Raw genomic sequence first — 25,803 nt, 5'->3', positions numbered from 1 at the left:
CAGGGATATAACAAGCTGTGCACCAGTGTGACATCACATGACGAAGGATATAACGAGCAGTGCACCTGTGAGACATCACATGACCAGGGATATAATGAGCCATGCACCTGTGTGACATCACATGACCGGGGGTTTTGACAAGCCGTGCATCTGTGTGACATCACATGACCGGGGATATAACAGGATGTGCACTTGATTGGCATTACGTGACCAGGTATTTAAGCACATGTGTGACATCACTTGACCATGGACCATTTTTAATCCATAGTAAACAATGAAGCTTCCAACAGAATGACAGCAAGCACAGATATAGAAAAGCGAGGAATTTATACAGAAATATATTGGAAGATTGTGCAACTTTTCATTATACAAACAATGGGTCACATTTATCACTTTTGTGCGCCTAAGTGGCGCACTGTTTTCCTGCCTCTTATTAATCACTTTACTTTAACACAGTTTAGGCGCAATTTTGGCGCAGTTTAGGCGCAATGTTAGATTCAGGCACTTACATGTGATCCTGGTACAAGCTCCTCTCTGCTTCTCCCACATCCCAGCATGAAGATAACACTCACATCAGCACCCAGGTGTGTGACACCCAGCACCCAGTGATCTCCTCAGCAGTGGCTTCTCCTGGAGGGGATCCCCCAGTGCTGGTCTCCTGCTGCACCCCTGTAATTCTGCACAGTATCCCCCTCAGACACTGTGCAGAATTACATGGGGGACACTTGTATGTAGTATCTGCAACATTCTGCAAAGTTCTCAGCTCTTGCTTTGAGCTCAGGATTCTGCAGAATGTTTTGTAAATAGAAGGTGATGAACTGTAAATAGAGTCTGCAGCTCCTGTCTGCAGAGTATCTCATATATCTATTATATGTACTAGTGTCTGCAGAGTATCTAATGTCTGTATTATATGTACTAGTGTCTGCAGAGTATCTAATGTCTGTATTATATGTTCTAGTGTCTGATTGAGCTTTGCTGCTAGAAATGAGCTGTTCTGCAAAGGGGCTCAGTGCTTTCTTCTCAGATAACGCCACCTTCGGGCTGGAGTGTTTTTGCGCCTGTTTTTGTGCCTAAATGAAAATGTTGCAAGTGATGAATATCATTAGGCACAGCAAAACATCTGGATTAGTAAAATAGATTGGGGAAAGCTGGTTATTTTTGCTGCACGGCAAGTTTGACGTTTAGTCGCAAAAATGGCGCAAAAACGGTGCACCTGAATGAAAAGGCGCAAAAACAACAGAAAAAACGAGTGATACATGTGGCCCAATATCAATTATTTGCAGAAAGTGGACAACCACACAGTGATGTCCACTAAGACAAAACAAGCATAGCTGTAGAAATATTGCCAGAACAAAGCCTTTTCTATCCAAAAAGACTTTGACATGGTTACATTTAGTAAATCTGAACAAATTACAAGACTTCTGGAACAATGGTGGGGACAAGGAAAAATAATATTGTTCTGTCTCTCCGCTCATTGGTGTTGCCAGTCACGTGACCACCACAACCAGTCAATGGTCCTGTTGCAATAACCGCTGTTTGGTCGTAGCAGTCCTTAAAAGCCAACACTTCCGGCCCAGCCAACAGGGTGGACAGTACAGTGGTGGGCCATGGCACTGGAACAGGTAACCAGTAAGTAAGTACCGGTAAGGGTGAGGGGAGCTCCATCCAGAGCATCCAATACCTCTTGAAGTTCTCCCGTTGTTGGTGATACTTGATAGGATAGAAGCCATGGAGCATAGCACTATGATACACGGAGGGATGAGGGTGCAGAGTAATCTGAGGTTAGGGTAGCCACAGCTTGTGCACAAAGTCCAGGTATGTAGGAGGAACACACCCAGATGAATATTAAGGTTCAGGGGGTCTACCGGCTTCCTATAGTTTGGAAAAGTAATACAAAAAAGTATTTGACCCCCTCCTTCAAAAAAACTTGATTATCCTTGAAAAATTAAACTAACAGAAATCTCACTTGGGAAATAGCATCAGGTTTGCCATATATTTGGGAACAGTTCAGTTTAATTGATAAATATCTGATTTGTGCTCCTGCCGTCCATTCTCTACCTCCAGACCGGTCAGTGATCTCTGTTTATCTTGGCTCTGGGGTGTAACAATGAATCATTTATCACTCCACCGCTGTATTGTTAGTCTATGCATGACGGATAGAAAATAATTAGAAAGTTAATTTACCAGCAAGAAATATATTACGGATACTGCACTGGAAACATTTGTCCCTTTCATGACGCTGAGTTTATGTAGAAAAGATCTGGAATTTTTAACTTGCGATTAGTTTGACCACATTGGGGCCCATTTACTGAGGGTCCGAACGCCGCACTTTTGACGGGTTTCCCGAATATTTCCGTTTTGCGCCGGAATTGCCCCGGGATTTTGGCGCATGCGATCGGATTGTGGCGCATCGGCACCGGCTTTCATGCGACAGAAATTGGGGGCGTGGCCATCTGACAACCCAACGGATTCGGAAAAACCGTGGAATTTAAAAAACTATTTGTGTCGCAAGAACAAGCACTCACATGCACCGGGAAGAAGCAGGTGAACTCCGGCGGACCTCGGCGCAGCAGCGACACCTGCTGGATATCGGGCACACAATCTTAGTGAATCGCGCCGGACCCGAATCCTCGTCGGACAACACACCACGGGATCGCGACTGGACCGGGTAAGTAAATGTGCCCCATTGTGTCACCAAATAAATCCATTACCCCAGGGATCTCTGGGTCTTCACCGTTTAACCCCCTCTCTGGTATCTGTACCCTGCTGCAGTGGACCACAAGGTTACTATCTCTTGAAGTATTCCCGGTGATGGTGACAGCCGGACATGGAAGGACTTTACAGGTTCAGGTTAAGGTTTTAAGACATGTCTTGATATTTCCTACGCAGTCTTATCTTGATGAAGTAACATATTCTCCAGGAAACTGATATTCCCAACTAGGTGCAACATCATTAACGTTCTGCTTCAAGCTCTGCTGAAAAGCAGGTCATGGAACAATTAACAATGGTCTTCTAGATCAGGACACTCTCCGGAGATGGATGAATCAATCCATTAACGAGGAACATGGACAATTAGAACAGCTTAGGAAAAAAACACTAAGAATTTAGAACCTGATTTCTACTGATAATAATTATATGTAACACCCCTCTATATAACCAAGACCAGAGAGGTAGAGAGGAGGAAACACAACTCATGCCGGTATCTATCTATCTATCTATCTATCTATCTATCTATCTATCTATCTATCTCATATCTATCTATCTGTATATCTATCTATCTATCTATCTATCTATCTATCTATCTATCTATCTCATATCTATCTATCTATCTATCTCATATCTATCTATCTCTATAATTATCTATCTATCTCATATCTATCTATCTATCTATCTCATATCTATCTATCTATCTATCTCATATCTATCTATCTATCTATCTATCTATCTTTCTATCTATCTATCTATCTATCTATCTATCTATCTATCTCATATCTATCTATCTATCTATCTATCTATCTATCTATCTATCTATCTATCTATCTATCTATCTCATATCTATCTATCTATATATCTATCTATCCCTCCAGATACTTTCTTTCTTTCCTTATGTTTCTATTTTTAAGTCCACATACATTCTTCTTTTTTGCATTTAGATGTTATCTCCACAATGACATCCAGCACCTGTATCCTAATCTCTCTACTTTTTATGACAGGTGGGTGATTTGCTCCAATATCTATTTTACTTGTGTATTGTTTTTATTTTATATTTTATTTTATACATATTGGGCCACATTTATCACTTGTTTTTTCTGTTGTTTTTGCGCCTTTTCGTTTAGGCGCACCGTTTTTGCGCCCGTTTTGCGATTAAACGTCAAATTAGCCGCGCAGCTAAAATAACCACCTTTCCCTCATCTATCGTTCAATTCCAGATGTTTTGCTGCGCCTAATGATATTCATCACGTGCGACTTTTGCATTTAGGCGCAAAAACGGGCGCAAAAACACTCCAGCCCGAAGGTGGCGTTATCTGAGAAGAAAGCACTGAGCCCCTTTGCAGAAGAGCTCATTTCTAGCAGCAAAGCTCAGCCAGACACTGGAACATATAATAGATACATTAGATACATTACAGACACTGGAACATATAATAGATACAATTAGATACATTACAGACAGGAGCTGCAGACTCTATTTACAGTTCATCACCTTCTATTTACAAAATATTCTGCAAAACGCTGAGCTCACAGCAAGAGCAAGAGAAGTTTGCACAAGTTTGCAGAAGCTTGCAGATACTACATACAAGTGTCCCCCATGTAATTCTGCACAGTGTCTGAGGGGGATACTGTGCAGAATTACAGGGGTGCAGCAGGAGACCAGCACTGGGGGATCCCCTCCAGGAGAAGCCACTGCTGAGGAGGTCACTGGGTGCAGGGTGTCACACACCTGGGTGCTGCTGTGAGTGTTATCTTCATTCTGGGCTGTGGGAGAAGCAGAGAGGAGCTTGTAGCAGGATCACATGTAAGTGCCCGAATCTAACATTGCGCCTAAACTGCACCAAAATTGCACCTAAACTGTTTTAAAGTAAAGTGATTAATACGAGGCAGAAAATTACCTTATCACAGATGGTTGTAGCTTGTGATAATTCTGGCAAAACAGTGTGCCAGAATTTAGGCGCAACTACTACACTTAGGTGTACAAAAGTGATAAATGTGGCCCATAAATCTTAATGTCGTAACCTTAAATACAGATGAGTGCAATAGTCTCTTCACAGCTTACAAAACAGTTGTACTTTCTAAAGGTTGCAATCATGACATTGAGGCGAAACCAATCAAGGTCAAGTCTTGTCGAGCTCTATCATAAACATATTAAATAACTTACAATTATTATAGCTGTCACGAACCCGACTCACCGGAGTTCACACACTGGGATAACTACTCTATGGAGTCCCAGAATTTAGCCCTTAAGCTCCGCCTACTTCCACAAAATGGCGTCCTTACGCTAAATTTACTCCACAGAATCCGCACTGCCACCACCCACGAGTTACTTATGCAAAGAAGGCCGTAGGCACCTCAACCACACAGTCAATGCACCCTGATGATAACTCAGCACATGCACTCACTACTTACACGATATTACAATTATAAATTCACACAGAACATGCAATCGCTTACTACATGGACTATGCTAATAACGACCTCTGGTAACGTGATTCCCTTTAGAGACTCAGATTCTTTAAGGCTACAAGCAGAGGCTTATTAAAAAGTTTAATTTACATAAAAATGCAGTACACTCAAAGAATTAAATTGTCAGATAAAATGAAAAAAGGATTAAAAACAATACACATACAATACTTACAAACAGTTATGGAAGTAGAAACAAAAAATTCTTGCTAGTGGAATAGGAAGAAATTCTTTGGCCCGAGGACAGGGCATAAGCATCGATCCAGCCTTCTATTGTCATAGAGTCACCCAGACTGAACACTACTATGTGGCTGCTTCATTCATTTAAGCCCAGGTGATTTTTGACCCCCACCCCTGGCTGTGATGTCACTGTGAGGGGGATTTTTCTATCCCCCTCCCATCAGTGAGCTACTTTTTGGGTCTGGGTTTTTATCAGAACCCCATAACTTTTGATTGGGAGATGGCACAATTGTGCCATGGCTTCCAACCAAACGGGCATGTTATTCCCATTAACCCCATACCAAACTCGGGGTGTCTTAGCCTAATATCAGGGGTGTTCTGCTATTGGCTGCCTTCCATTGCAGCTAATGTTCTGATTTTCAGACCAGGAGTGTGTCTAGACCCCATAACTGTCCTGTGTAACTTGGGACCTATAATTATGAATTATGTCCCAGTTATGGGCAGCTATGATATTCCCCTTTGTCTGAATTTGGAGGGAAAAACATGTAGTCTGTGGCTTCTTTTCATCCCCCACTAACTAGACTACTCTGGCCGAGAGGTGTTAATTTTACCACTTAGGAAGACCATGCTTCTCTGATCAAGCATAGACTCCCTGGTGTTTTATAACCACCCTGCCAGGCTCATCTTCTGGCTGATCTTAAACAAATAGAGCCTAATGATTTATAACAGGCAGAATGAAACAACACAAAGAAAGAATAAAAAAAAAATATATATATACAACAAACAAACTGTGGAGGAGTAATATTATTATCACACCTCCCTCCAGAGATATGGCATGGGATTTTGATATTCTAATCAATATCCCAAGCCATTGTCTGCCGGCTCTCCCTGCCGTGACAACCCGTCCGCATTCCCATGTTCACTGCCCTTCTTGTGTTGAATGGTAAAGTCATATTGCGGTAGGCCTAGACTCCATCTCAGCAGCTTTCCGTTATCCCCAGATACCCGGTGAAGCCAACTGAGAGGGTTGTGGTCCGTTACCACGGTGAACTTTCGGCCATATAAGTAGGGCTGTAGTTTCTGTAGGGCCCACACAATGGCAAGGCATTCTTTTTCTATGGTGGCATAGGCCACCTCCCTGGGTAAGAGTTTCCTGCTTAGGTATAGGATGGGGTGCTCATCTCCCTCTGGGTTGACCTGGCTGAGTACCGCACCCAAGCCATAGGCGCTGGCGTCAGTCTGGACTACGAACTTGCGGCTGAAATCTGGACTCTGTAAGACTGGAGAGCTAGTCAGAGCCAATTTCAGAGCCGCCATGGACCGCTCACAATCGGCAGTCCAGCTGACTACCTGTGGTAGTTTCTTCTTTGTGAGGTCTGTGAGGGGCTTGGCCAGGGTACTGTAGTTAGGGACGAACTTACGGTAGTACCCAGCTGTTCCTAGAAATGACATCACCTGTTTCTTCGTTTTGGGGGTAGGCCAATTTGCAATGGCCTCTACTTTCCCTGGCTCGGACTTAAGTGTCCCCCCACCTACCAGGTGTCCTAGGTATTGCACCTCAGACATGCCTATCTGACACTTCCCAGGCTTGATGGTGAGACCGGCTTCCCGGAGGCGCTTGAGCACCTGTGACAGGTGGGTCAAGTGCTCCTCCCAAGTCTGGCTAAACACTGCAATATCATCCAGGTATGCCACAGCAAACCCTTCAGACTTACTTAGCAGTTTGTTCACCAAGCGCTGGAATGTGGCAGGGGCATTCTTCATGCCAAAGGGCATGACTTTAAACTCATATAGTCCAAAGGGGGTGATGAAGGCGGACTTTTCCTGCGCCTCCACTGTCATGGGAATCTGCCAATACCCCCTACTTAAATCCATGATGGTGATATACTGGGCGCTGGCGAGTTGATCCAAAAGCTCATCTATGCGGGGCATTGGGTAAGCGTCAAAAACTGTGATGCTGTTCAGCTTCCTGTAGTCCACACAGAAGCGTGTGGTCTTGTCCTTTTTGGGGACAAGCACTACAGGTGATGCCCACGCACTTTGAGACTCTTGGATCACCCCCAGTCCCAGCATTTCCTCCACCTCCCTCTTAATGTCAGCCCTTACTTCCGTAGAAACCCGATATGCACCCTGTCTGACTGGTGGGTGTTCCCCCGTGTCTACATGATGAGAGGCTAGTGGGGTTTTTCCTGGTTTACTGGTGAAAATGTCAAGGTATGGGTTGAGTGTCTCTCTCAGCTGGGATTTCTGAGATCCAGAGAGCTGGGCGCTGACTATGGCATCCTCAATGGACCCTCCCTCATGTGCGGATGCCACTAAATCAGGCAAGGCCTCCCTTTCTCCCTCCTCTGGTATACTGCAAACTGGCAGGACGCACGTATCCCTATCATGATGAGCCTTGATCATGTTGACATGAAAAACCTTGTGCTTCTTGCGAACATGGTCGATCGTGACTACATAGTTCACGTCATTTAGGCGTTGATGAATGGGATATGGGCCTTCCCACGCAGCTTGGAGTTTGTTTTGAGTAGTGGGGATCAGGACCCACACCTTCTGGCCCACCTCATACACTCTCTCCCTGGCGTTCCTGTCATACCACCGTTTCTGGTCGGCCTGGGCTTTAGTCAGGTTCTCCTGCACCATCCCTGTCAATGCCTGCAGTCTGTCCCTGAACTTCAGAACATAGTCAACTACAGAGACCTCTGGTGACCCTAATTCTCCCTCCCATGACTCCTTCATGAGATCTAGTGGGCCACGTACCTTCCTGCCATAGAGAAGCTCAAAGGGAGAGAATCCAGTCGATGCCTGCGGTACCTCTCTGTAAGCGAATAGCAGGTGTGGTAGATAACGATCCCAGTCCTTCCCATGGGTATCCGCAAACGTCCGGAGCATCTGTTTGAGGGTCCCATTAAACCGCTCGCAGAGTCCATTGGTCTGCGGGTGATAAGGACTGGCTACCAAGTGCTGCACCTGTATTTTCTTACAGAGGCACTGCATAAGGTGAGACATAAACTGGGTCCCCTGATCTGTGAGCATCTCTCTGGGGAACCCTACACGAGAGAATATAGTGAGGAGCGCATCTGCCACCTTGTCAGCCCGGATGGATGACAATGCCACGGCCTCTGGGTAACGTGTGGCATAATCCACAACCGTCAGGATGAAGCGTTTACCTGAGCTGCTGGTGACATTCACAGGGCCTACAATGTCAACAGCAGTTCTCTGGAAAGGCTCCTCAATTATGGGTAAAGGGATGAGGGGTGCCCGCTGGACCTGGCCGGCCTTCCCCACCCTTTGACATACTATACAGGAACGGCAATATTCCGCCACATCATTCCCCATATTGGGCCAATAGAAATTCAGCTTCAGTCGACTTTTGGTTTTACTTATCCCCAGATGGCCTGCTAGTGGTATCTCGTGGGCAACTCTCAAAAGCTGCTCCCGGAAAGGGCGAGGTACCACCAGTTGCCTATCAAGGGATACATCCTGCTGGGGGTCAGTGTGAAGGCTCTGTCTATATAGCCTACCCTGGTCCCATGTAATACATTCCTTGCCCCCCTCCTCAGGGGTCTGACCAGCCCTCTCACGTAGCTTGTGTAGACTCTCATCTGAGTGCAGGGCGTCCAGAAACTGGCGACGCTCTGACTCTGTACTGGTTAATAGTTTAACCCTTTGACTGGTCTCAGCCACTGGTGACAGGCTGTCAGTCTGCTCCTGTTCCTCTGTAACCCGGACAGCAGGAGGTTCGGGACTCAGGCAACGGTGAGCTTCCTGAAGACTCCGACTGCGAGTTACAGCGGACACGGACACACCACACTCCAGTTTTTGGCACAGAGCTGTGGGTGTTAACATACTACCACTCTTAGCCACATTATTAACACAGTTAAACTCTACATCATTACTATGCTCACATTCATGGTCTATGGCATTAAAAGCTAGGTTAGAAACAGGTAAATGGTTACTACACATTTCAACAATATCACATGATGCATCATCGTCACAGTCCACAGTAGGCATGGTCCCAACAATATCAGATGTTAACTCACGTGGGGCACCAGGGATGCCTGTGTCCTCATTGGCATCCTGGATTACATATCTAGAGACCAGACGCCCCAGGTCGGTCCCCAGCAACACATTGGTGGGAATTTTATCCGTTACACCCACGTCTGTCATCCCTCTCCCCGCCCCCCAATCCAGGTACACCCGGGCCATGGGCAATGCAGGGGTGAGGCCTCCAACTCCAGCAACTGTAAGAGTCCGTCCTGGGATGAGATCCTCCGGCTTGACAAGTGAGGGGTGCACAAGGGTCATCTCTGCACCAGTGTCCCTCAACCCCATTGTGACATTGTCACCCACAGTAACCTCCTGTAGGTTGTCACCAACCACCCGCTTACTCCCACCCACAAACAAAACAGATGGTGAAGACAATGTTGGTTTGGTCAAAGGGGTGGTCTTCCTCTTCTCAGGGCATGTAATGCTGATGTGCCCCGATCTGTTGCAAACAAAACACCTGCGTTGGTCTCCCGCTGGCTTAAATGCTGAAGAAGGGGATGCCCCAGAAGCTTTGTGGGAAACTGTAGAAGAGTTAACAGGGGGCTTACCCCCCTTCCATCCTGCAGCTGCAGGTTTCCGTGCCTCGGGCACTCTGCTGGCAGCAAACACATCTGCCAGCTGGGCAGCCTTTTCCAACGATTTTGGCTCCCGTTCTCGTATGAACTGTCGCACCTCCGCTGTACAGGTGTGAATAAATTGGTCCATGGCGATCAGGTCATCCATCTCCTCTAGAGTGGTCACACCCCATCCTCTGGACCATTGTTTCACCAGGTTTAGCAGTTTCCTGGCAAACTCGGCATAGCTATCCGTATCTGTCCGCCTGACAGTACGGAAACGCTCCCTGTATACCTCTGGAGTGAGGTTAAAACGCTGTATCAGAGCCCTTTTGATAGCCTCATAATCGTGCTCCACAGAGGCAGGTAAGGCTACAAACGCCTCCAGTGCTTTGCCTTTAAGTCCAGGGGTAAGGTATCGGGCCCATTCAGCAGGCGGCAGTTGAAATTGCCTGCAGACCCTCTCAAATCCTTGCAAAAAGACATCCAGGTCCCCATCATTCTCCAGGACAGGAAAACGATCCAGGCGGGGCCTAAAAGAAACACTGTCCATGGACTCACTCTGTGATGATGGTGAAGTTCTTTGCTGTTGTTGGAGCTGTATCTGGGCCATCTGCAGCTCATGCTCCCGCTCTGCTTGGCGTTCAGCAAACTCACGTCTACGTTCCTCAGCCGCCCTCTCTGCTCGGGCAGCTTCCAGCGCTGTTTGGCGTTCAGCAAATTCACGCTTTGCTTGTCTCTCCCGTTCTTGCATCAACAGCTGTATCCTAAGGCTAGGATCACAGTCACCGATCTGCTGGAGAATTAGAGAAAAAGAAGTGTCCATACCGCTGGCGCCGCCATGCCCAGCCGGTTGCTGCAAGACATCTCCTATCGGTTCCTCTGAGGCTGGAGGTCCCTGGTCCGGTTCCGCAGAAGGATGGAACTGCACATCAAACGCCACCAGCGTTTGAATTATCTCCGCCTTGTTCTGGCCCGTCGTTATTAGCCCTCTCTCCGCACAGAGAGTCAGCAGATCAGCCTTGGATCTGTTTCTGTATACCTCTGCCATCGTAGCAGTGGTCTCACTAAGCAAACAAAAGATAGAAAAGAAAAGAGGGGGAGGGGAACTGTTTTGCACGTATGTATATTGACTGACAAGTTTTGAGTGCACTGAGTCTCTTGCTTGTGGAGTGTAGTATTAGGAATACTTCAGCCCTTAAGTGAAAGGGTTAATTGCTTAAACCAAACACTTAAAGCCTTAACAGTGTAATAAAAAATTATACACTATCCCACCGCTATGCCACCAATCTGTCACGAACCCGACTCACCGGAGTTCACACACTGGGATAACTACTCTATGGAGTCCCAGAATTTAGCCCTTAAGCTCCGCCTACTTCCACAAAATGGCGTCCTTACGCTAAATTTACTCCACAGAATCCGCACTGCCACCACCCACGAGTTACTTATGCAAAGAAGGCCGTAGGCACCTCAACCACACAGTCAATGCACCCTGATGATAACTCAGCACATGCACTCACTACTTACACGATATTACAATTATAAATTCACACAGAACATGCAATCGCTTACTACATGGACTATGCTAATAACGACCTCTGGTAACGTGATTCCCTTTAGAGACTCAGATTCTTTAAGGCTACAAGCAGAGGCTTATTAAAAAGTTTAATTTACATAAAAATGCAGTACACTCAAAGAATTAAATTGTCAGATAAAATGAAAAAAGGATTAAAAACAATACACATACAATACTTACAAACAGTTATGGAAGTAGAAACAAAAAATTCTTGCTAGTGGAATAGGAAGAAATTCTTTGGCCCGAGGACAGGGCATAAGCATCGATCCAGCCTTCTATTGTCATAGAGTCACCCAGACTGAACACTACTATGTGGCTGCTTCATTCATTTAAGCCCAGGTGATTTTTGACCCCCACCCCTGGCTGTGATGTCACTGTGAGGGGGATTTTTCTATCCCCCTCCCATCAGTGAGCTACTTTTTGGGTCTGGGTTTTTATCAGAACCCCATAACTTTTGATTGGGAGATGGCACAATTGTGCCATGGCTTCCAACCAAACGGGCATGTTATTCCCATTAACCCCATACCAAACTCGGGGTGTCTTAGCCTAATATCAGGGGTGTTCTGCTATTGGCTGCCTTCCATTGCAGCTAATGTTCTGATTTTCAGACCAGGAGTGTGTCTAGACCCCATAACTGTCCTGTGTAACTTGGGACCTATAATTATGAATTATGTCCCAGTTATGGGCAGCTATGATATTCCCCTTTGTCTGAATTTGGAGGGAAAAACATGTAGTCTGTGGCTTCTTTTCATCCCCCACTAACTAGACTACTCTGGCCGAGAGGTGTTAATTTTACCACTTAGGAAGACCATGCTTCTCTGATCAAGCATAGACTCCCTGGGGTTTTATAACCACCCTGCCAGGCTCATCTTCTGGCTGATCTTAAACAAATAGAGCCTAATGATTTATAACAGGCAGAATGAAACAACACAAAGAAAGAATAAAAAAAAAATATATATATACAACAAACAAACTGTGGAGGAGTAATATTATTATCACAATAGCAATTTTCTTTGTGAACATCTTTTGTAGGTCTGAGCTCTTCTCTTCACACTGGCCAAGAGTTCATAACTGCTTTCCTTCAAAATGCCGATTCTTCGTTGCCTGATGCCAAATTCCAGATAATCATCACAGCTTTCAGCAACTTCACATCGGTTACAGTGTCAGTGAATGATAGGAACCTCAGTTGGTCATTGCATCTCAATGACAAGGATTCCCATACAATACATTTACCGCCTGATGTTGAAATGATTGGCTCTGGCACCTTTAATTCCTCCATCTTGATAAGTTCGACTCATGACATCTCGGTGTTGGCTATGAGTTCTAAGACTAACTCCACTGCCCGTATTCTGGTTCTTCCAGTTCACCAACTAGACAACCAATACTACATTATTGCTCCTAATGAGGAAAATTCTCAAATCGTGAAACAGTTTGCAGTGATCAATTATGACTTGCCATCTAACATCCAGATCTTTCCAAAAGGTTGGACTATAATGAACGGTGGAAACTATTCCTCCAGCAATCCACTCACCATGGAACTTAGTCCTTATCAAATCTACCAGTTTCAAAGTCATGAAGAAATTTCAGGGACTAGAGTGCTGTCTAGTAACATTGTGGCCGTACTCAGTGGACACACCTGCTCTTGGAAGAACGACCATTGTGGCCATATCTACGAACAACATTTTCCGTTGACTGGCTGGGGAAAACAATATTATGTGAGCCCCTTTCCCTTACAGTATGGGACCGATATTGTGTATGTGATGGCTTCCCAAGACACAAAAGTCAAATATATCTCAAACATTCAAAATGGAAGCCTTGAACTCCATGAAGGTCAACTTTCCAAATTTTTCATCCGGTATCATTCACCATTGATGCTTTCTGCAAATGTCTCCATCCAAGTTATGTTTTACTGCACTGGTGGAACAGCTGAAAAAATTCCTTTCGACCCCTTTTTTATTTCTGTTCCGGATATTTCGAAATTTTGTACCAAATTTCAAGTTTATGGTCTTCAAGGATTCATTAATGCTATATTGATTACTGCCAAGACGTCAAGCATTGCCGGCATAAAGTTTAATAGGCTAAGTTTAGGGGGTATAAGGTGGAAGAGCATTCCTGGCACCGAATATTCTTGGGCTCAGTATCGCTATGGACGTCAGTGGAAATCTCACATTATCAGTCATCCATCATCTGTATTTACGGTTATGAGTGTTGGAATCTCACCGCAAAACAGCTATGGATTGTCTGGAATTTGTTTCAAGGGTAAGTTGATCTATGATTGATCTAGATCACTACTGTGGAGTTAATAATAATGTGGCAGCCATATTTGTAGACAAAGCAAATACAAATGAGTTAATTATACTGCCCGGTAGTCCCATATTGTACTGAGATATTATTGCAGACAGTTTAAATATAACACTGTCATACTTAAAGAAGATGTGGATCTCCACTTGGGACTCTCTCACGGCACTGTATGAGTTGTCCACTGGTTTTAACCCTTTAAACAGTTCCCCTTATTAAACGGTATGCATAGGCTCCACCATTCCAGAGAAATCAATGGTACACCCAGTATGCTCCTGTCAAGTGGGAGGTATTGGGCTGCTTCAGCTTCAGCCCAGGACCACCCACCAGGACAACTTAAATTGGAAATAGCATATTGGGTGCTGAAGCTAATGCAAGTGATTTCTCAAGAATAGTGCAGGATAACAAAAAAAAAAATCTAACTATATCAAAATTGGATTAATTAAAAAATTGGAGTTGGTGGAGTATGTGAAAGGTCATATTTACCCCTATAAGTAGATTGATGCAATAAAACGTTCAGGTCAGTTCTGCTCGGAGTAGACATCTTGCTGAGGAGACACCAACACATGATATCAAAAGGAGAGGAACAGATGAGGTCAGACATCAATCCAAGTTCAGAATGGGAAGAGTTAATCCAGTGTAGCATACAAGTGAGGTCAATAGGTGAATAGGTTCAGGTCAGAGAAACAAGTCAAGGTGGGAGCAGGCGCAAAAAAAAGTTACAAAATAGCAGACAAACAACTTTACAGGAGCGAGCAGGTGGAAACCTTATTGGTCAGGGTCTTTAATGAGAAGAAATATCTCCAGCCTTAATGTGCTGGAGATTGGTTATAAGCAGACTGTTGAGTTGGGGTTTCTTAAATAGTCAGGATACCCTGCAGATAAGAACTGAAAGATAGCACCTGTGACCAGGTAGAGTAGCATGTAGAGAGTGGGTACCAATGGCTGCGTCCAGATGGTGCTACACAATGCTTATATATATAACAGTACAACATTTCTGAATACTATCGCTAGGAACAGTTACAGTGTCAAAGAGAACCCAATAATGTAGGATCTGGGTAATCTTCTCGTCTTCCCATGTCAAAATCTAGTTGAGTTGAAGGATCCATCAAAGTTAAGAATCTTTGGCGTTGTTTATCTGACTCATCACTTTGTGACACATCTACCATCTCATGAAATTGTAATTTTTCTTCTTTTATATAATTATTCTGTTATATTAATATGTATTTTTGTACACAGAGGCAGACTCTTGTGCGAATACACAGTGTAGGAAAAAAGAGTCTTGCCACATGGTCAAGGAGAAGCCAACATGTATCCCTGATGCCGAGGCCATCTGCCAGATTTGGGGAGACCCTCATTATAAAACTTTTGATGGCTTCACCTACGACTTTCGAGGAACCTGTAGCTATATTCTTGCTAAGACTTGTATGGGCCTCAGACCTGGAGGAGATCCTACATTACCAGAATTTAGTATTGAGGCAAAACATTTTAATCATGGCTCTTACCAAAGCTCCTACGTTGACATGGTTACTGTACATATTCATGGATACAATATCACCATGGTCCATTCTGAAGTTGGCTTTGTCAGGGTAAGTGACTCCATGGATTTTGGTGATCCTGGTCAGCTGTATTGTAATGGATCTGGTGGTGACTTAACGTTTTTCATTTAATAGGTGAACAATGAGAGGTGGTCTCTTCCTATACTTTTAGATGATGGAAGAATACATATCACAACTTCAGGTTTCCATGCCTTGCTAGAGACCAGTTTCATTCGAATTCGATACGATTGGAATGTCTTCCTTTTCATCAAGATCCCAAGCAGTTTTTACGAGAATGTCTGTGGATTGTGTGGGAACTATAATGGCATCAGAGATGATGACTGGGAGACTATTGAGGGGGTCCCGATTACTGATATGGTGGAACTTGGAAGGAACTGGAAAGTGAAGGATGAGTATTCGACCTGTTGGGACGACTGTAATGGAAAATGCATGGCCATCTTACCGGGAGATGGTCGCCAGTTCATATATACTAATGGATGTGGGATAATGAGGTAATACGCAACTAATGGTCCATATTTAACTTTTTAAACTACCACATAGGTCCCAGATACATGCATAAATCTTGGAGTCCCATTGATGGATAAAAATAAAAAAAATTATAATAAAACAATGGCATTAAAAATAATTAGTTTTTTAGAACATAAGTTATGGAGTTGAGTGCCGAAATAACAGTTTGCCTTTGGATCGTGCAGAGAAGATTGTTGTATATTGGGGCAGGGTCTTCAATAATTTGGTGTCCCCTGCACTGATCGGGAAGTGTGTGCCATTTTTATTTTAGGTGCACCATTAGCATACAGCATAAATCACAATTCTGTCGAGTTGGTGTAGTAAATGTGGCACCGGTTCCGAATCGGCACCAGAACGTCCCCTTAGGTGCAAAGCCTTCTGCCGTGGAGGACACATGCCGATGATATTAATACAATTTTTTTTTTTTCTATTTTTTTAATGCAGCCAGATATTTGGGCCCTTCTTCAGGTGCCAAAAAGTTGTCCCTCCCGAAATGTTTGTGAAGAATTGTATCAGTGACATGGTGAGAAACAACGGCTACAGGAAGACCCTCTGCGATGCCGTGTCAGTTTACCTTGTAGTGTGTCATGTGCAAGGAATTCATGTGGGGGAATGGAGATCAAAAGTTGGGTGCGGTAAGAGAAGTTACGGCCTATTTTCACCTATATCTAGGCAAAAATAATCAATGACTAGGTTTCTATTCCCTTTCATTTTCTATTTTTTTTTTCTCTGAGGTTTTATACGAATGCATTACTTAGAAGAGAACACAATTTATTTGTAACCTGTCAACTTTTTTCTACTCTTCTTTTTGGCCTATTTATGATCTCCTGTAGGATTTGATAATGTGCTACAGTATATCTGTATTTCAATATATTATGGGTCTCTCAAATTGATTATTCAAGCAGCAGGTGCATTGCATGGATAACCAGCAATCGGACCTCTTGAATTACGGCTGTCGGAGTCAAACCAGCCCATTAGATGGCAAGGCCACTATTAAAGGGAAAATGGAAGCCCCTTTTCTGCCCACCTACCCATGTCCCCATACAGAATAGTGTATATATTGCCAAAGACTGGCCCACCCCTCACTGGCCACTCCCAGGGGACTAGGGACACCGCTCTGCATACAGAAAGAAAAACTGTCATCTAACTTATCTTTGGTAAAAGCCAGTTTTACTATAAAAACTCTATGTACACTATTCTCTATAGGCACATAGGGGAGCCAATAAAAAGGCTCCTGATGACAGGTTCCCTTTAACCATAACATCCAAGATTAACGGTTAAATGGCTGAAGCGGCCCTGATCTAAGTTACTTTTTTTGAGGCTTTAAGGTTTCTTACAAGTTCTTGCATTCTGTCTAGAGTATCCTAGTCATGTGTTTTCAAAAATATTGGGTATTAAATATTCCTGCTAATATGTCGCTGTCTAACATTGCCCCCAATGTATCACTTGCTGTATAGTGAGCCTTGTGGTCGGATAGTTTGATCCAATCTTAGACCATCATTTGATAACCCTGTAATTAACTGCACATGTAATTAGGTAATGCATGGTACACCAAGGCTTCTAGATACCCTTACAGGAAGGAATCAAGTTAGTAAAGAGAATCTGTCACCAATTAAACAACCATCATCACGGGGTATTTGATATCCTTTGTAACCTTCCCTGTTTCATGTTACAACTCATGCAAACAAATTGGGGGTCATTTACTAAGGGCCCGATTCGTGTTTTCCCGACGCGTTACCCGAATATTTCCGATTTGCGCCGATTTCCCCTGTATTGCCCCGGGATTTTGGCGCACGCGATCGGATTGTGGCGCACCAGCGCTGGCAAGCACTCGACGGAAATCGGGGGCGTGGCCGAGCGAAAACCCGACGGATTCGGAAAAACCGCTGCATTTTAAAAAAGAAATGTGTCGCTTGAGACGCGCTCACCTTCACTTAGTCCGGCCCTGTGAACTCCAGTGCGTTCAGATGCTTTTCAGCGCAGCAGCGCCACCTGGTGGACGGCGGAGGAACTACCTTGATGAATCCCAGCCGGACCCGAATCCAGCGCAGAGAACGCGCCGCTGGATCGCGAACGGACCGGGTAAGTAAATCTTCCCCATTATGTTGGGCATTAGCGATTAAACCACACACCTGGTGTCATTTTATAGAGGAGAATATCAGCTTTATAAGTGCATCAGGAAGAGGGGCAGATTTAGATTTGCCACAGGCCCTGGGCTGTATAAAAATTGTGCACCCTAATCTCTCTACTCAAAGATATAGGTCAGTCAGATAAGTTTCCATAGATAACAAAGGGCCCAGCGCCATATTCCGTCGAAAGATATGGCGGTCTATGGGGGATGTATATACGTCAGCCGTATATACACCCCCCATACGTTCATGTGAATGTAGCCTAAGAGTAATGATCCTCAGTATTAGCATCAACCTAGTGAGTGGCTTTGATGGCCATGGACCCCTGGATATGAGGACCTTAGACAACTGCCTAAATTGTCCATGCTATAATCCACTAATGATCAGGATTGTAGTTCTGTGGTGTACAGAACCATACATATCAGGTACTTAAAGCATTTCTCTTAAAGCAATTCTATTTTTTTTTAAATAACACCAGGAGCATTGATTAAGGTGCTACAAAACCCAATATACCACTCACATAATGCTCGGTGTGACTTATCTCAGGTACCTTTAGAGTCCTGTCAAGTAATGACCAATGAGATGACCACTTAGGTCTATGCTCAAGCTTTGAATCATAAATTATTATAATACTAATAATGTAGGAATGATTGATGCCATTCACAGTTGTCAAATAAGGAAGAACGACCTAAAGTAACAATTTTTTTTTCATATCTTTTTTTATTGGGTTTTTCACTTTGACTTGCAGAAATTGTATGTCCAGAAAACAGTCATTACAGTCCGTGTGGGAATCCGTGTCCTGAGACCTGTGCGGGGCAGCCATCTTCCTGTGACATGCAATGCATGGAGACTTGTGAATGTAATCCTGGCTTTGTGTTCAGTGAAGGAGTTTGCATTCCAAAGACAGACTGTGGTCACTTCTGTAATGGCAGATATTATCCTAAAGGGAAAGAATTTTGGGGGGACAATGGCTGCCAACAGCGATGTACCTGTGATCCAGACTCAAGCAAAGTCAACTGCCGCTACACTGAGTGCCAACATGGAGAAGAGTGTGCAGTAAAGCGAGGCATCAGAGATTGCTATCCGGTCAACTACAGCCAATGCATCGCTTTCGGAGACCTCCATTACGTTACATTTGACAAAATGTGGTTTACCCTCCACAGCTCATGTACCTACCTGCTCTCACAATTGTGTAATAAAAGCCTCGGATTGACAGAATTTTCTATTGAGATTTCCAACAAGAAGAGAGGTGTCCATGATGTCTCCTTCGCCAGGTCTGTATTAGTGAGAGTCTATGGTGCGGAGATCCTGCTCAACAAAAAGGACCCTGGAAAAGCTATGGCAAGTAAAAGAGGAATGAGGTTGGATTCCAACTTTTTATACATTGGTCACAGAATCTCTATAAGTAATAATATGTAATAATATTGTCTTGCCAAAGACAAAATAATGGATACAGAATGCCTTATACTGTACCTATAGGGGGGAGAAGACCAGTTTATGAAAGCTTTGTGATTTTTGGTTTGCAGCATGCCATCACTTTAACTGCTTGATTCCCAGTATGGCACTTTTCTAAATCCTAGTGTCCTCAATCCCCTAGTATGGCTCAGCATCCATTTTTTTTACCTTAATCATAAATCTACTTTCAGTCCTGCCCACTAGCATGGTTTCTCTCCATTCTTGGTTCTCAGCATGATCACCTGTAATATTTGGTTCCATAACATGGCTTCCCTCCATTCCTGGTTCTCAGCATGGGTCACCTCTAATATTTGGTTCCTAACATGGTTTCCCTCCATTCTTGGTTCTCAGCATGATCACCTCTAATATTTGGTTCCATAACATGGCTTCCCTCCATTCCTGGTTCTCAACATGGGTCACCTGTAATATTTGGTTACATAACATGGCTTCCCTCCATTCCTGGGTCTCAGCATGGGTCACCTGTAATATTTGGTTACATAACATGGCTTCCCTCCATTCCTGGCTCTCAGCATGGGTCACATATAATATTTGGTTACATAACATGGCTTCCCTATATTACTGGTTCTCAACATGGGTAACCTCTAATATTTGGTTCCATAACATGGCTTCCCTCCATTCCTGGTTCTCAGCATGGGCCACCTCTAATATTTGGTTTCTAACATGGCTTCCCTCCATTCTTGGTTCTCAGCATGATCACCTCTAATATTTGGTTCCATAACATGGCTTCCCTCCATTCCTGGTTCTCAACATGGGTCACCTGTAATATTTGGTTACATAACATGGCTTCCCTCCATTCCTGGCTCTCAGCATGGGTCACATATAATATTTGGTTACATAACATGGCTTCCCTATATTACTGGTTCTCAACATGGGTAACCTCTAATATTTGGTTCCATAACATGGCTTCCCTCCATTCCTGGTTCTCAGCATGGGCCACCTCTAATATTTGGTTTCTAACATGGCTTCCCTCCATTCCTGGTTCTCAGCATGGGCCACCTCTAATATTTGGTTTCTAACATGGCTTCCCTCCATTCCTGGTTCTCAGCATGGGTCACATATAATATTTGGTTCCATAACATGGCTTCCATTTATTCCTGGTTCTCAGCAAGGGTCACCTCTAACATTTGGTTCCTAGCATGGTTTCCCTCCATTCTTGATTCTCAGCATGATCACCTCTAATATTTGGTTCCATAACATGGCTTCCCTCCATTCATGATTCTCAGCAGGGTTCACCTCTAATATTTGGTTCCTAGCATGGTGTTTCTCCATTCTTGGTTCGCAGCATGGGTCACCTCTAATATTTGGTTCCTAGCATGGTGTTTCTCCATTCTTTGTTCACAGCATGGGTCACCTCTAATATTTGGCTCTGCAAAACAATCCTGTTTGCCAAGTATTACTGACCCCCATTCCCTGGTTGCTATTACGGTTCTCTTTCTCTTTTCTACTTCCCAGCATAGCTCTCTTTCTCAATTTTAATCTACATTGCTAACCTTGCTACATCAAAAAAATTCTACCTGTCACCCAAGAAAAGAAATGTTCCATTCGCTCTCTATGCTCTAAAGGTGCTTCCCATTTTTCTTCCCAGATGATCCTAGTTGCTTCCCTTTCTGACAGCAATTTTTGTTACTGATATTGTACCAACAGGAACCTCCGCCATCTTGAATTTTTTAAAAACAACAATAACAATATTTCAAATATTTTATGTTTAAGGTAAATGGTGTGTTAAACAATCTTCCCATTAACCTGTACATGGACAAGATTCAAGTATTTGTAAAGTCGAGGAATGGGGTCATCTTGACAGAATTTGGCATGGAAGTGACATTTGATTGGCACAGTCGAATCTCAGTTACTCTTCCAGGCTCCTATGCTGGTGCTGTGTGTGGCCTTTGTGGAAATTTCAATGGCATTATTGATGATGAGCTAAAGTCGAAAGATGGAGAAGTGAATAATGATATTGTAGCGTTCGGTAAAAGTTGGAGGATAATGGACAGTCGTCAGGAGTGTATAGAACATATTCCACTACCTTGCGGACAACTTTTGGGCAAAATTCAGAGGATCCTCCTGTCTAATTGTGGGATTATGCTGAATGTCAAGGGTCCTTTTCGAGACTGTCATAGTCTAGTGAATCCAGAATCCTTCTTCGAAAATTGCATTCATGACTTTTGTTACCAATTTGCCAGGCAAGATGTCTTCTGTAAGGTGATTGAAGCATATGCTATCGCTTGCCAGGAAGCAAACGGAATAGTCTATGAATGGCGGGATAATAACTTTTGCCGTAAGTAACTTAACAATATTCATCAGTTGTCTACCAGTAATCTTCTAGTAAGACCATGTTCACTCATGTAGAAGAGAACATAACAATATAAAGTTGTGGCTCTAATTACACATTTTTTTCCATTTTTAATATATACTTTATAATATTTTCCTTTTTAGGGCCTTGGTGTCCAGAAAATAGCAACTACATGCTGTGCTCCTATGACTACCCGAAGACCTGCAGCCACCTAAACCTTCCTTCCAGAGGTGTTGACTACTGCAGAGAAAACTGTGATTGTGAAGACGGCTACCTTCTTGAAGGGGATCATTGTGTCCACCGAGCTGAGTGTGGCTGTGTCCATGATGGAATATATTATAAAGTCAATGAAGTTTTCTACCCCACACCAAACTGTGACAAGCAATGTATTTGCCAGTATGGGGGTTTGATTAGGTGTTCTCCATTTGCTTGTGGTCCACATGAGGTCTGTAAGATAAAAGATGGTATCAAAAAGTGTCATGCAATGGACGTAGCCTTGTGTTCAGTACTTGGAGGCTCTTACTATTACACTTTTGATAGGGGGATATATCATTTTCAAGGAAACTGCTCCTATGTTCTCACAAAAACATGCTTTCGGAACAGAAACTTGCTGGTCAACTTCTCAGTTGTCATGTCCACATCTGCTCCATCTAAGGTTGGAATTTTTGTAAATGATGTTCGAATTATCATGACTGAAGGCAAAAATGGCACAGTTCAGGTAAATAAAAATTAGAATTATGGTGTTTATCTTTCTGTATTTCAGGGGACATTGCCCTGAAGACAACGATTCCATTGGATTTTTCTAGAGTAAAAATTTTTGACTATAAGATGGAATCCAGATTGGTAGAGTAAATGCATATGTTATGACTGGTTCAGAAGATCTTCTGCTAGGTACTACATAGGTCCAAGGGCATACCTTGAGTGTGGGCAGAGGGTCCAGTTGCCACTGGGCCCAAGAGGCCTAGGGGGCCCATTCGGTGTATCTTTTCAACTATAAACAATACATTATAATTGGGGGCATGACACACATTTTGCACTGGTGCCTCACAGCTTCAAATTAAGCCAATGTATAGGCCTCATTATTCAACTTAAAATTACATGATTTGGAGCAGAGTGGAGACGGGTTTCAAGCCTGAACCGTGCTTGTCCTGGACTGTGGAAGAACCCGGTTCATTCTCGCAACACGTCTCCACTATGGATATAATTGATATTGTATCTTGAGCACTTTTTTATTGTAATTATTTTAGTAATTCATTTTTAAAAATATATATATTTATCTTACGGCTGTGTGCCAAACTGTATTTTTTGTGAGAATTATGCTCAAAACGTCCATTGGATATAAGATCACACCATCCAGAATCCGGATATTGGGTCACCAAGGGCTGCCCCGGGGATTGACCACAAGAAAAGTCCAACTAAGTGGTTGTGACTTTAACACAACCAGAAAAGTTGAGCATACTATTCATTGAAACAAAGAGAAATTCTGCTGTATGTACAACACTATATCAGTGCTATCCTATGTTATTTGCATGAATACTTTTTTATAGAACAAAGAGGGAGGGTTTCTACTATAAATTATTTAAAATATTTCCTTGGAACAGATCATAGTGGTTGAGATCCAAAAACAAAATCAGCTCAACCGAGAATGAAAACTGAAACAGGCAGTATTAGTCTCAATGTGATAGACTGTAGATCAGCTCCCATTCATTAAAATGGGAACTAGGTTGCATTGACTTTGAGGCTGGCCACCTCACGGAGTATGAAGCTGTCTACTTTGTCTTATTCTTTTTCTATATCTCTAATTCTTTGTGTCTTCTAATCTGTAGGGGTGTTGCATTCTCCCACCGCCATTCTGTTATTGAAGACCAATATTCACTTCTAGACTTGTGTCTCCTAGGTAAATGATGCTTCTTTCAACCTTCCACTTCATCTTCAAGACAGTGATATCTGGATTTGGCAACATGGCATTAACCTGCTGCTCACTACCAAGTTTGGACTTGAAGTAATTTATGACCTGTCCTTACAGACTATTATAAAGATTTCTAGTAGCTACTATGGAAAGGTGTGTGGATTATGTGGAAATTACAATGGTGATGACGAGGATGACATGACCAATCAGGATGGAAGACAGGTCATTGATGAAACTGCATTTGGTGAGGTCTGGAAAGACAAGAGGCTGGGAATGACCTGCGAATATCATTGTCTGGGTGACATTTGTCTGCCATGTGAAGAAAGGAGCTTGTATGAAGGGGAACATTTCTGTGGCCTGCTGAATGCAGAAGAAGGCTTGTTCAGTTCTTGTCATGACCTCATAGATCCTACAGGATACTTTGACCAGTGTGTTACAAACTTGTGCCGAGAACAAGGAAACCCAAGAGTTCTGTGCAACAGTCTACAGAATTATGTGGCTATGTGCCAAAATGTTGGCATTACCAACATCACATGGAGGAGTGAAACCTTGTGCCGTGAGTTTGAAATGGGGTTGTTGACACTTCAGGCTAGGTCAGAAGGGTTGGTGGTCTTGTGATTGCAGCAGCAAATCAGTGACCACAGTGGTCGAAAAAAGCCATTAAAGACATGTCACCGTGGATTGTGATAGTTACAATTCCTGTATCAGTGATAGACTGCAGTGGTCACACAATCATCAACACTTTGGGCTTGTCAACATATGGAGGGGAGTCCATGCCAATTGTTGAGTAGGGCAAGATGCTAAAAGGATTTGCAAAGTTTTAACATTAATGGGATTCCCTAATTAAAGACTTTTTCTGGGCCCTTGAACTTCTAAGATTTGTGGAGGTCTATAACATCAGATGGAGGTCTAACCCATGACAGATGGTGGAAGGGGAAATGGTTCTCCAGAAGCCATCACAGCACTGTATACTGTGCAGTGTCTGAGAAGGGTATCACTGTTCCATCTAAGGGGTTAAAGAGATAGGAATGATATTATCATCATACCAGCTATTAAAATGAACCCATGAAATCAGCTTCTGAGCCCTCGCCACAAAGAGGTGTATGGGGATGCAAAATGGGGTTATATATGGTCCATCAATGAACTAAAGACCCTTTACATGTTCAAAACCTGCACAATTGATTGGAAATAAGTTGTTAAATATTATTTATAGTTCATGTCTATGAAATTCTTTGCACCAGGTTTGGACTGTCCAGGTCACAGTCACTACGAGGTAAACACTGATGCATGTAGGACGACCTGCAGCCGAATCGATGCACCTGAGTCTTGCACCGGAACACACTCAGAAGGATGTCAGTGCGACAATGGCTTCTTCCTTGATGTAAATCAGTGTGTACCGTTTGGCAGATGTGGATGTGTTGTTGAGGGAAAATACTACACAGTAAGTAATAGCTTTGAAATGTCCATTCATCCGAAGAAAAGCCCAAGAGAAGTTTAGCAGTGTCACTTGCATGGTCTGACTTCAGAGTAAATTTGTCTATGAAAGTTATCTGGAGACATAAATGTTTTCCACTTGTGAATATTCTGTATCATGTAAAATGACGAACTTCAAATTGTTTAGAAAACGGCCTATGTCCCTTCCCAAATTTATGAGCAGTAGAAATGTTTTCTCTAAGGCCATTGTAAAAGACTTTCCACCATTGTAAAAGACTTTCCCCCTTTGCATTCTGTTAACATACACCTGAATGTTCCAGACCAACAAACTGCTGAAACCTCTGCTATTATAGTGGTGGTTGTACTTGCTGATGGTCAATTAATCTAGTAAAAGGGAATTTCAAAAGAAAAACCTGGTTGCTACTTATCCTCTTAATTATTATAGAAGATATAAGCGGAAACTTATTTTTCATATACTGCTTCTACTTTTTGCTAATTACGTTTAGACACTGTATACAGTACATTTCGAAGTGATTTTGTTCATATGAGATTTTCTTTGCCTAAATGTTTGGGCTAAAAATAAACATGAAGAACTGGTAGTGGTAATAGCAGAAGTGTTGAGTGGACTTGAACCACAAAGAACTTCATTAGAAGTTCTGTTCCGGT

At 43.3% G+C, this 25,803-nt stretch overlaps 1 protein-coding gene across 1 annotated transcript in view; it reads left to right on the top strand.

The window, feature by feature from the left end:
• The first annotated feature begins 3,145 nt into the window (after positions 1-3,145).
• The window catches only part of LOC140134651 (IgGFc-binding protein-like), a 41,617-nt gene continuing 18,959 nt past the window's right edge, over positions 3,146-25,803 (top strand). The window contains exons 1-11 of the mRNA XM_072155114.1: positions 3,146-3,199; positions 3,654-3,713; positions 12,568-13,794; positions 15,073-15,422; positions 15,507-15,883; positions 16,344-16,534; positions 18,777-19,369; positions 21,215-21,779; positions 21,938-22,512; positions 23,692-24,259; positions 24,945-25,144. Of these exons, the coding sequence (XP_072011215.1) occupies positions 3,668-3,713; positions 12,568-13,794; positions 15,073-15,422; positions 15,507-15,883; positions 16,344-16,534; positions 18,777-19,369; positions 21,215-21,779; positions 21,938-22,512; positions 23,692-24,259; positions 24,945-25,144 (4,692 nt within the window). The 5' untranslated portion in view covers positions 3,146-3,199; positions 3,654-3,667. The remainder of the gene's footprint in view (positions 3,200-3,653; positions 3,714-12,567; positions 13,795-15,072; positions 15,423-15,506; positions 15,884-16,343; positions 16,535-18,776; positions 19,370-21,214; positions 21,780-21,937; positions 22,513-23,691; positions 24,260-24,944; positions 25,145-25,803) is intronic.

The sequence above is a fragment of the Engystomops pustulosus genome, chromosome 6 (genome assembly GCF_040894005.1).
Source record: "Engystomops pustulosus chromosome 6, aEngPut4.maternal, whole genome shotgun sequence".
Taxonomy (NCBI): domain Eukaryota; kingdom Metazoa; phylum Chordata; class Amphibia; order Anura; family Leptodactylidae; genus Engystomops; species Engystomops pustulosus.
This window is presented reverse-complemented; position numbering and strand designations above follow the sequence as displayed.